Here is a 12,346-nt window from a genome sequence, read left to right on the forward strand (position 1 = left end):
ACTCACTATATCTGTGATCTACTCCTTACTTTATGTGACTCCTTTTACATCTCTCTAAAATACCAACAGTAAATCACCCTCCTCTCCTTCAAGCCGTAATGCTTAAAAACCTGTCATACACAATTCTTTCACCTGGTTGAAGTACAAAGTCTCTAGGTCATGATGCAAACTGGAAACCTAACCCCAATGAGGTACAGATGGGCCTGGATCTTACATCTTTTTGGTTTTATTGTAGCATGAAAGGTCAAGGCCCTCAACCATGTGATAATGGGTTCGGCCATTTGAAAATTTGAATCTTTCCAGACAGATGCTAGAATAATTATCTCATTCAAATGCCCATATAAAATTCTTATTTAGTGGCAATCAGACCGGCAAATTCCTGTAGAGTACTAACAATTTCAAAAGAAACATCAATTTTTACCAGTATTCATAACTATTCTTCTTTTATATGACTGCACACTCTGGAAGGTAGTTATCAGACAGTACTTCACATATATATTTTTCCTTGGTCTGGTGGCAACTATAATCTGTGCTAAAATGCATATAAAGTGATACATATGAGAATTGCCTAGGACTTCATATAAGAGCACACATAAGCAGTATTGGTGGTAGACAGAACATGCAATTTTGTGAGGACACAGTGGGTCTCACCTGCTTGGTTTGTTGTTATGGAGACAGCGGCGAACTGACGCTGGGAGGGCACCAGGGCAGAGACTCCGTTCAGTGCCTCGATCTCGAAGGTGTAGTTTGTGTGCGCCAGCAGGTCGGTGACGGTCACCGTGGTGTTGCTGAGCCCAGCGGGGCGGGGCAAGAAACGCACTGCCCCCCTGCAGGCCTCGCACTGCCGCTGCCCCGCGAAGCACCGCTTGCACAGCACGTTAAAGGTCACGTCCTTCCTTCCGCCAGAGTCAGCCGGCCAGCCCCAGTCCAGGATGACCGAGGTCTCGTTGATGACTGAGATTACGTTTCGGGGGGCGGACGGCGGCTCTGTTGAGACAGATTCGAGACACAATTTCAAGGTAAGTATACTACTGTGTGCACACAGAAGATGTGGTGCTTTAAGAAAAAGTAGCACAGATGGCTGCTAAGTGTCTCACCCTTTTAAGGTACTGTATCAAATCTGGACTGTGCCAGCATCAACTGTGGTGTAAAAAATACAACTGGGCATCCCAAATTGAGAGGAAAATTAGAAAAAGTGTAACAAAAGAAGAGAAGCACGTAGAGGTCTGCATCAAGCTCGTTTTAATTTCCTAGTTGAGCATAATGGTGCACTACAAAAACTGGAAGCACTGGTGTCAGTCATTGTTAACAGTTTGTAAACATTTGTAAACTTCCAGGGTTGGCAGTGGACCCATACCCAATTGGACCCGACATTACATAGCTAACAATAAGCCTGATACCTAGCCTGGTCGGGTTCTGGTCAGGAAGTCGACCCCTAGAAGCGTGGGCATAAAACCCAAGGTTCAAAGTTTTTCAAAGTGTGGTTCCGCAAATATCCTCACAGTTCAAACAATACCAAAACAATTTAATGTTCAATATATCAGTACACAAGCACACTCACACATCAAAGATCGCATGGCACTTATAAAAAAAGTAGTGTCCTGGACAAATTCCCGCAAGAATGTTTCTATACACTGGGCCGCCTAGTCATCACCCCTACATCTGATTGGCTACTCAACCACTTGCATTCCCTACCCACTTTGATGCCTTAAGTCAACACAGAAGAAAAGTTCTCTGTTGACCTTCAAATAAAAGTTTCAAATAAAACATACACAGACGATGTAGCAGAGCGGGCAAACTGCTAGAAAAACAAATATGATGCAATATAGACAAAGGTATTAATTCAGTTTACAAGGGATGTTTTTTGTTTTGAATCAGAATAAATTCCCCTCTGTAGGAATGTATTATCAGAGAAGCCTGAGAAAATTCTGTTGGGGGATGGGAACAGTAAAACTCCTTAATTTGACAGACAATGTGATATCTCTCCCCCATCTCACTACTGGGCCCATGTGTTCAGCAGGCTATATCTCATGTGCCCTCTGATGTGTTTTCTCCAAAGTCAAGTCTCCAATTATGCATATTGGTCAGTGCTAGCCACCCAAACACAAACAAGAAGCAATTCAGTCCTCCCATACACATTTCTGTAATTAAATGTGAAAAAATCTGTGTCTCAATAACCCAACAGTCCATACATTCCATGCCCATGATAACCAATTTTCTCAATTTTTTAAGGCTGTGATATCTCACAATATTAATTTTAATTGCACACACTTGCTTTTTAAAATAGATCATGAGAAGTCTGAGTTTATTTATATAGTATAACTAAATAATTACCACTTATGTCTCCTTGTTTTGCTGACAGAATGCAGCCTGAAAAATATTTTGCAGTTGACTTTGTATATCATTTTTATGAATTTAGAAACCTTGATAAAATCTCCTTTCATCTTTACTGAGCTGAAAGAGATTTAGAACATGTTCCACTGGTATGCTGCGTCATACCATACTGTAACATAAACCCAACAGAAAGTGATAGGCGAAGCTAACAATACTGCAGGTAACTCTTTCCTGTATGGTCTGTGCAATGGAAAAAGGGTCTTACGTACGGGTGCAGGCCATAGAGGTGGGGTCTGCCTCAGAGCGGAAGAAGTTCTTCTCACAGCTGCAGTGGGCAGAGCCCTCCTGGAGGGTATAGCTGTGGGGAGGGCACTTTGAGCACCGCAGGTTCCCAGGAGAAGACTTATAGAAGCCAGGCCTGCAGACTGTGAGGCAAGAGAAACAGAAAATAATAATAATAATAATAATAACAATAATAATAATAATAATAATAATAATAATAATAATAATAATAATAATAATAATAACAGCAACAACAGCACAAAAACAATGATGTTTGCATCTGAAATGAAAGTATATAAAATAATCAAGAAGTAGTAAAACAATCAGGATTCTGTATAATGAGGCTATGGACTGAGGCTACATACTTATCACTTATTTATTTATTTTCATAAAAAATATTAATTAAAAATATATTAATGCACTGATTTTGGTTGATGAAATTGCCATGCCCGAAGGGTACACAAAAAGAGATAATTTGGGGGAAAAGCAGGATTACTAGTGCCAGACGGCAGGTGCGTAACTCGCAAACATTTCCACATACAGCAGCCTAATTCACCGATGGCAGCCCCTGTCCACATACTAAATTTATTCACAAAGAGAATAGCTTCTCAACTCACAAAAAAGCATATGGATGTAACAAACCCAAAACTAGAGCACATTGAAAAAATTGCCTTTTCTACCAAGTTGCATGAATTATGCAAGGATACATCTTAATATTGAACCAACTGAAACAAATACTGAAAATAAAAGTAAGCGTGACCTTAAATGAAAGAAGATAAAAGAGATACAGTTGCAGAACACTTAAAGGGAATTGGAAAGTAGGCAAGTCAGATTGTTTTCCTTTGCCAATGAACTTCATAACTCTTAATCAAAAAGGTGTGGAGCATATGAGTGTCATTCTTGGATGTAATAATGGAGTTTACACGTGACAGCAGTTGATGAACTTAAAGCTGCAACAAATGAACTAACAAACTTTCAGTTATGACTTAAGATGCTACACACTAATAGACCCTTTTCATAACTGCCAAGACGTTCTGGCTCACCTACTTTAGTATACTTTTATGTTTTTCATGGCTTTGCAGATCCTATGCCTGATGCTGATGAAAGAGTGAGTCACATGGTATAAAGTAAATACACAATGTTCTGTTAGACTTAAGGGAAATCAGCTTTAAATTGACCTTTAATCCCCTGGAGTTTCCACAGCAACCAAAGCAGCTGCTCTTATTGCAGCATGTGTCAGGAAATCAGATCGAACGCATCATTTCTTCCACAAATTGACCAGCACGATTCCAAATGAGATCATTATTTCAAGTGGCCAAAAAGTTAGCCTTCAAGGCGAGTGTGTCACCTTCTGGAAAGAAAGAACTACCTGAGATCTGGATATTTGTGTCTTTTTTATAAAGATGCCAGAAGTCTGAATGAACAGACTTTGGACTTTATATTCGTTGATATGACCAAGTCTGTTTTCACCAAAGTGGACAGAGGAATAGCAGGTCAATTAACTAAATAATTATAATCAATGACAGCTTATTTATTGTCTGTATCGACTGCTGTTGTTAAATGCTGATGTGAACCATAAGCATAGCCCTCCTTCTACTTCAGGTATCTCAAACTGAGCTGGAGAGCCAGTGTCTGCTGGTTTCCAGGTCACAAAAGCACAAAACCTCAACACACATTGGTATCCTCCAGAACTGTTCTACATCATGCAACTTTAAGCCTGTCAGATGCTCAGATTTGCTCAGATTAGCTTTCCAAAGTATTATATGATAAACAGCTAAGCATATTTCTTAAATGGCCGGCTTGTGAGGAGACACACACCCTGTCCTCTGCAGATAGTGTGAGGTTATTAATTGCACAAGCGGTGTGTGGGAGATACCGACTCCCAAGCTGACAGGGTTAAGGGGTGTTTGTGTGGGGTGCGGTGCTCAGATTGGTGGGAGGGGGTGGGGTGGGGGCTATACAGATGTTGTAACGTGTTGCCTCTGCCTACCATATGGCAAAATTTGCTTCAATATGAATTAATTTCATTTTCACAAGTTTTAAGTGAGGTAGTTTTTCTGTTCTAATATGAACTGCTGGCTTGTTGTGACGACAACAAGGCTAAGGATGCTCCTCTAATTAAAAAATTACAGTATATATTTTTTTTCATCCATGACAATTCACCTTACTTAAAACACCGCCATCATTGCGGACATGAATGATCTACAAAGTCAAATACAAAATAAAAAATAATCACCTTACTGCACTAAACCAGCACTTTCAAATCTGTCAAAACCCATAATCCCTACAGAGTCTTGTTCAACAGCCCATGATCAGTCATTATATCCTGTTAAGTCACAACAGGCAGCCAACAGCGCTTTGATTAGTGCGCTGCATTGTACCCATTATTCAATAACTGGGGGACTGTAAAAGACAGACGCATTCATTCAACAGACCCTGTTCAGATTAATGGCTTGTGAAACAGAATTATACCCTTTCCCTCAGAGACCACCATTGTTAATGCAGCGGTTGGTTCTCTGAGGAACTAAGCGCTAAGACCTGCCTTGACGACAGCCAATAAAGCCAGTCAGCGAATGCGCGTTTCAGTCTGAAAAAAAAAAAAACGATAAGCGATTGTGAAACGCAATCTCTACCAGTGACACTAAATGCACAGGTTTGGAAGGTATTTAGGAGGCTTGTCTGCTCAGTCAGTGACCCACAGTCGCAAAATGCCTTAATCTGTAATGAAAGTGTCAACAGTTTGTGTTTTTCCTGATTTACAACATGATATGGACACACCGTAATAATTTACTTTGATCCATTTTTGCAGAGCTTCCAGATTGGAAATCCTACCTTATTAAACCTGCCTTTAACGGTGTTCTCTGAATACAGATTTCTGATTCCACAGCATTCTTATATAATTAAAATAGACAGGTCATAATAATAACAACAACAATAATAATAATAATAATAATAATGATAATAATAATGTAGGGTGAAAATATATCACCAGGCTGCCATTTACTGTGACATTTGAGTGGCAGTTAGTTCACTTGCCTGTTAATACTGTTTGCATTGCATTCTTTCAAACATGTGCCAATGATTGTACTAGATATTAGACAATTACTGGCCTAACACCTAAGTTACGACAGTACATGTGTACCTGTACAGAGTTAAGAACTGCGACTACTATCATTAGGACTTGCCAAGTGAAGAACTCGTAAACAAGCCTAATTACACCCCAATAAGATCCCCAACATATTCCCTCTGCGATACTTAATGGTGCTACCGCATTCTCAGAATGAACACATTTGTTATCAAGGGAATGTATATGTACAAACACTGATCCTCCTGCTAATAAAAAACACCACACTGGTTAGAAAATAAAGACTGGAGCCCTCGATCATAGTTGTCACATATTTTATTGGGTTGGTACTAAGGGACACCGCACAGCGCTGTCACCAGTAAAGAAAGGGAGCAGCTTGTCCATGGCCGTTCTATACACAGACTGCCTCTCAGTCCATCCCATAATATCAGAGGCACTGTTATTCCCCAGTCTGGGCTCAGATCAAAATGAAACTTCATCCGCTTTCCTGTGGAGGAGACATTTCCAGCACTAGATATGGTATAAAAAAACAGAGATCTCATGACCTTGCTAGAGCGGATCACTGTACACCGGAAATGGACTAGCACTGCAATGGGATGAACTTTTCCGCGATAGTTTGTGTCCCCAAATATGTGTTTCCTCTCCTGCTTCATCACTTGCATTGTCACTTTGCTATTTGCACCTTCCTGACTCTCACAACCGTGCTTCTGCTATTCAAAGCGGTCCCGAAACATATTGGTTAATTGGACTACAGCTCCCACATGCCAGTTCTCCAAAGCGCTGCCCCAAACCTGAGGGATCTTGTTAGGGCTTTTGTAATTAATAAAATGCAGTCCTTGTACCCTCCATTTGTCCGCACAAACACCCGCCACACGGAAGAACGTGATATGAGTGAGGGTTGTAGCTGTTAAACCCTCAGATGTTGATGGAAGAATACATTTACGCACATAAAAAAGTGTAAGGGATATAGTGAGCTCCATAGTTTTTGTGAAAAGATATATTTTTCTTGATTTGGCTCTGTACTCCACAGTTTTAGATATAAAATAAAACAATCCACATGTGGTTAAAGTGCTGATTCACAGCTTCTATTAAAGGGCATTTTTTATACAGTTTTGTCTCACCATGTAGAAATTACTAAACTTTTTATAAATAATCCCCGCATCTGCATCTATCTGTGTAGCCTCTGTAGTTCTGTTCTTGAAGTCTTTTGCAGACAGTAGTCACTGACACATCCATGTCTTCTCAAAAGAGTTCTTCTTAAAAGAGTACTGGAAAAAGTCCTTCTGAACAGATGAGACCATAACTTATTTGTATCAGAGCGATGGAAAGAGCAAAGTGTGGAAGCCTAGAGGGAACTGCCCAAGATCCAAAGATGTAAAGACCCCCTTAATTTGTAAAACATGGTGGTGAGGATGCATGGTTTTGGACTGATGTATGGCTGCCACAGGTAACTCACCAATATCCATTGAGGACGTAACTGACAGCAAAATGAAGTCTGAAGTGTACAGAAGCATCTTACCCGCTCAAGGTAAAGAAAATGCTTCTAAACTCATTGGACGGCACTTCATCCTACAGCAAGATAATGATCCCAAAAATTAAACACTGCTAAAGCAACAAAGGAGTTTTTCAAAGACAATAACCGGAAAATTATTGACTGACTAAGCAACTAGCCCCTTATCCAAGCAGGAGCTGAAGATGGCTGCAGTTCAGGCCTGGCAGAGCATCAACAGAGAAGATACTCAGCACCTAGTAATGTCTACGGGTCGCATTGCATGCAAAGGATATGCGACAAAGTACAAGACATTAATACTTTCATTTTCATAACATCAATATGTTGCAAACATTATGGTGTCCTGAACTGGAGGGCTATGTATAAAAAAGCATAGTAATTTCTAAATGGTGAATCATATAAAAATACCCCTAAATAAAAGCTGAGAATGTATACTTTTACCACATGTGAATTGTTTGATTACAAATTGTGGAGTACCGAAAAAAAAAAAAAAAATGCTGTCGTCCCAAACATTATGGAGCTCACTGTATAGGCTACATAAAAATGTATTTCACTGCAATCTGCAAAATCTCCAGCGGATGTAGAAACTCATGTATTGTCCTTCAATAAAATGAACTCTGAACCATGTCACTAATACTTTTGCCCAAAATTGGTGTTGTTTCCCATGAAGGCATTGGTGCTGTAAATTAACTTCTAAAGGCACCCACAATCACAAGAACAAAGTAGACATTAAAACAAATGATCTGGTGTTATACCAATGAGGTCTTGCAATGACATATTTTATTTAATTTCATTTTATTTGTCTTACCATCAAGATATATTCCTTTTTTTGGAAGACCCGGACAAGAAGGCAGCTTAATAAATACAGAAAATTAAATAAGAAATGTTCAGAAGTTTTCAAAAAAATTTGAAAATAGCAGAGGTCACCCAATGTCTTATTGCTTTACAGTTATAACGTATGCTTCTAAACACGTAAGCTCTGCAGCTATGACAGTGACACAGTGTCTCGATGTTCAGTTGGGCTGTGCTCTCTGCAGTGTATGGCCATTGCCCATCATAGCTGTCTGTACGCAGATTGGCTGTAAACTAGGCCAGAGGGGCAGTTGGGGAGCCGTGCTGGCAGGCAGCTATGCTTGGCAGTATCAGCACCGCTTTTAATGGACACTCAGTGACCCTGTAATCACTAGGCCAAGATGGCCACCCCGGACTCTTTCCCCTTCCTCGATGGAAGTCGTAAAAAATTGTATTTTAATTTTTTTTTTTTGCGGAGGGCTTAGGCTCTGACACTCTAAAATCCACAGAACGTCTCAATAACCATCCATAATAGCGCAGAAATCAAACAAATGACAAAAAATAAATAAATAAATAAAAATTAAAATGAAGCGTAGCCTTGCAAGAGCTCTAAGCCTATTAGCGGAATTTTTCACAGCCTCTTGGAATGCGGTCGGCTTTGCCCGAGCCGTTCCTCCTCGCTGGTGCCATTGTGCGGAATGTTCTGGTTTCTGGCAGAATTTGCACAATGAGTCCGTGGCACTGGCCACCACTTAATTCCCTATTGTGGCCGGTTTATAGCCCCCTTTTTTTCTCTCCTGGCCGAGTCTCTCTGTTCCGGAGGGAACTGATAGACCACACAGAGTCCTGTGCCAATGATAAATCTGCCCCCTCCACCACCCCTCAGACAAAAGGACAGGGGGGTGGGGGTCAGCCAGGGTTTCGGCGATTGTGCTAGCAGCTGTAATATACGCTGATCGGCAGCCGTGAGCACTGCTGATAACAGGGGTATTATTTTCACAAAGGGACACCAGAAATAAACCCATTCTAATCCATAACACCCGGTACTGGCTATTGTGCTAAGGGAAACGGCTCAGCTGTGATAACTCTACCCAGCATGCAACAAAGGGAGGCATCCTCATGTGATTTAATTACTGTTTCTCTCCATACGGTCATGTGGGACCAACGGCCAGTGGTGGCTGGGGGGATATTTCCCATGCCATTGATTTTAAGGGCCGCAATGATGACGACGGTGACAATAACAATGATGATGCTTGTGCTGATGTTGATTATTATGATGAAGATGTTAATGGAGATAATAATAATAATAATAATAATAAAAATAATAAAAATAATAAATAAATAAAGTGAGCAGCATCACAATGTGTGAGTCATGATGCAAATATCAGTGGGAATACCAAGTTATATCATATTATGAGAAATTGTTATGGAAATAAAAAGCATTTATGTGAAAAAGCCAAGCCCTCGTAAAAGTTAACTGGCTTGTCATTTGCCCATGTTTTATTGTCACATTGTTTCTTTCATGAGACAAGTCAAAATATACTTTATTGCAATGTTCACATTAATTACGCTCAGGATTCATAAGAATAGTTTTAAGTGTCATTCACAATATATGAATATGTATATATATGTTATAGGCCTTGAGATAAATGTTTTCTTTTTGAGGACACATAATAATAACACCTAATCTCTCGATAATGCTAATGATAATAATAATAATAATAATAATAATAATAATAATAAAAACATTTTTGGCCCAAATGGTTTTTGTGTGTAATGATTCTAGATACTATATGTTTCTGATGGCCTGCTGGTTTCTGTGAGATTGTCCTTTAAAGCAAGAAAATACACTTTGAGTAACACTTCAGCTTGTGCAGCAATCTTATGTAACATTTACGGAGGTTGTACATATACATAATACCCATAGTGCATGTAACCTCAGACCGAAGAAGTACTGGTAATACACATATATAAACAGTTACATGTGATAAATATAAAGATGTGAATAAAATAATAAAATTGATGAATTGATGTGTTCATTTTTACAGTCTCTGTAAATATAATGCCTCTGTACAAGCAGTTTGGAGTTAACTTATCTTCTCACGTAATACCACAAACTTGCCAAAGCACCATGCCAGCGTTATAAAGCCAGGTGAGGTCATCTGAAACTTCAATAAGGATCGAAAATATCCTTCATTACACAAAAACACTCTGGGTCAATCTAAAACATACACAAAAATTGAAACACTAAAAATACTCCAAATGCATGACCCCATTAACCCCAAGCGTGCGTCTACACAGTCACGAGTGTGTAAAAGCACGAGTCGCTCACATTCGCCCAGCGACGCCCGTGCTGTGCAGCGCATGCGAGAGGACCTCTCTCGGCTCCGGGTAAACGCGCTCGGCCACGGACGGCCGCTCCGCCCCCGCCCGTGCCCTTCGGCAGCTTCGGTGACCGCGGAAACGGCGGAGCACGTGCGCTCCGCCCCCCCGTTCAAACACGCCAAAAATAGGTCAAACAGAAGAATCCGCTGAGACAACAGCCCTGGAAGGGCAACGTCCCACTTCCCTTCACGAGTCCTTGGCTCCACCGACTCACCAGGGAGCCCGCCATGCTTCATCAGCCGGTTTAATATTCACATCACGGAACAACACATCGGCATGTGTCCGTTACAGAAATAGCACAGAAACAGTGTTCTTTTTTTAATAGATCGCTTTGCGAACAAGACCCGGTTTTATGACGTGACATTATTCATTTGTTTTGCAGATGCTCTCATCCAGGAAACGTGCAATGCGCAATCCCTTTGGACAGCTGGGTTTTAACTGGAGTGAATCGACCCAGAGGCCACGCCGACAGCATCCCATGTGGGAAAATGGTTCACATCATCCAGCTCTTGATCCTCATGTATTTCGCCATTCTTTCAGATAAATTGTTAAACCGAGCTCTGACTCACTGTTGCCATTAAAGAGCCAAAAGAGCTAAAGTATGGTGAGAATGTGGGACAAAATGAATGATGTGCATCGCCTAGTTTGGTGTTCCACATCGATTTTGGATAAGGGGAATTACCCCCAATTCACCTCAAAAGTGCTTTTAGATCAAGAGTGAAAGGTGATACATATGTAATTAATTGTCATTAACACTTATCCATGGTCCGCTGCACTGTCTGATTGACTGCCAGATCCAGGATCACTTTTACCACAGATGTAATTTATTTACAAACCTGGAGTCATTTACATTTAGTCCTTTAGCACTCTCTAATCTAGAGTTACTTAAAGTGCATTCAGAAAGGCTCGGCATAAAGCAGAGAACAGGATAAGTTACCACACAGTAACAAGTCCAATGTTAATTCAACTTTAACAGTGTTGATTCAACACTTAACAGATAACATTTGGTCCCACATTCCAATGAATAGGACTCATTACTACAGAATAAGGTGTAATGTCAACCCAGACGAAATGCTCAGAGTCTGGCGTTTGTTCAGTCCACAGTAGAAGACGGACAGTGACTTCTACGATAGTTGTGGAGTCCACAAATAGGTCTCCCTGTTGACACTGGGCTTCATGGGGTGCCCACATATTTGTTAAGTTTAGGCTGCCAGCCGCCCACATTAATTTCATTCGTGGGGCCACAGGGACAGGTTAGAGGACGACTCCAGTTGACACCATTTCAATCAGGCCAAGGGGCGGCCGGCACCTCGGAGCCACACACACCCATAAATCAGGGGGCTGGAGCACAGAGGCATTTAAAGGGTGTCAGAGCCGGACAGACCCTTGGAATGCTTTAACTCTTTATATACCAGTAACAATCCTGAAGACCCCTGTCAATCCTATGAATTAAAGGATTTTTAAAAAATTATTAAATGTAACATTTATGAAGGCAGATGTTTCTTTTTTAATGGGCAGTGATCCGCAGGAATTTTACTGGAGTCTAAGGGGTTAACGTGTGTCCAATGAAGTATCTGAAGCCAGGGAAGACAAGCCAGTGCAGGTGATTCCTAGGAAACGAGGACAAGTATGCTCATTGCCCATACATTAGGAGTCTCCAATTACCTTGTCACATACAGCTGCTCGAACCCTCCCATCTGTCCCACTGTCCCCTATCGCCTTTCTCATGGGAAAAATACTTCTCAGTTATTTATTTATTTATTATTTTTTCGAATGGCCACATGTATACATTTCGAGACAACAAAATAGTATTATAGTGCGAAACATCTTTTTTCAGCTGATCTCATGCATGAATAAAGCATATCATTTGGTACTATGTGTCTTGAAAAACAAAATAATACTGATGATGACTGCTCTTTGATTTGCCAAGATGAAAATATTTTGAGTATTTGGGGGAG

The 12,346-nt window shown here is 40.6% G+C and overlaps 1 protein-coding gene across 3 annotated transcripts in view; it reads right to left on the minus strand.

Annotated features, from left to right (window-relative positions):
* Window positions 1-12,346, minus strand: part of LOC135250496 (ephrin type-A receptor 3-like) — an 85,421-nt gene that overhangs the window by 35,509 nt on the left and 37,566 nt on the right. For all 3 annotated transcript variants that reach the window (XM_064326823.1, XM_064326822.1, XM_064326824.1), the window contains exons 4-5: window positions 2,604-2,759; window positions 652-987 (exon numbers count right to left, since the gene is read on the minus strand). In XM_064326823.1, coding sequence (XP_064182893.1) covers window positions 652-987; window positions 2,604-2,759 — 492 coding nt within the window. The remainder of the gene's footprint in view (window positions 1-651; window positions 988-2,603; window positions 2,760-12,346) is intronic.

The sequence above is a fragment of the Anguilla rostrata genome, chromosome 3 (genome assembly GCF_018555375.3).
Source record: "Anguilla rostrata isolate EN2019 chromosome 3, ASM1855537v3, whole genome shotgun sequence".
Taxonomy (NCBI): domain Eukaryota; kingdom Metazoa; phylum Chordata; class Actinopteri; order Anguilliformes; family Anguillidae; genus Anguilla; species Anguilla rostrata.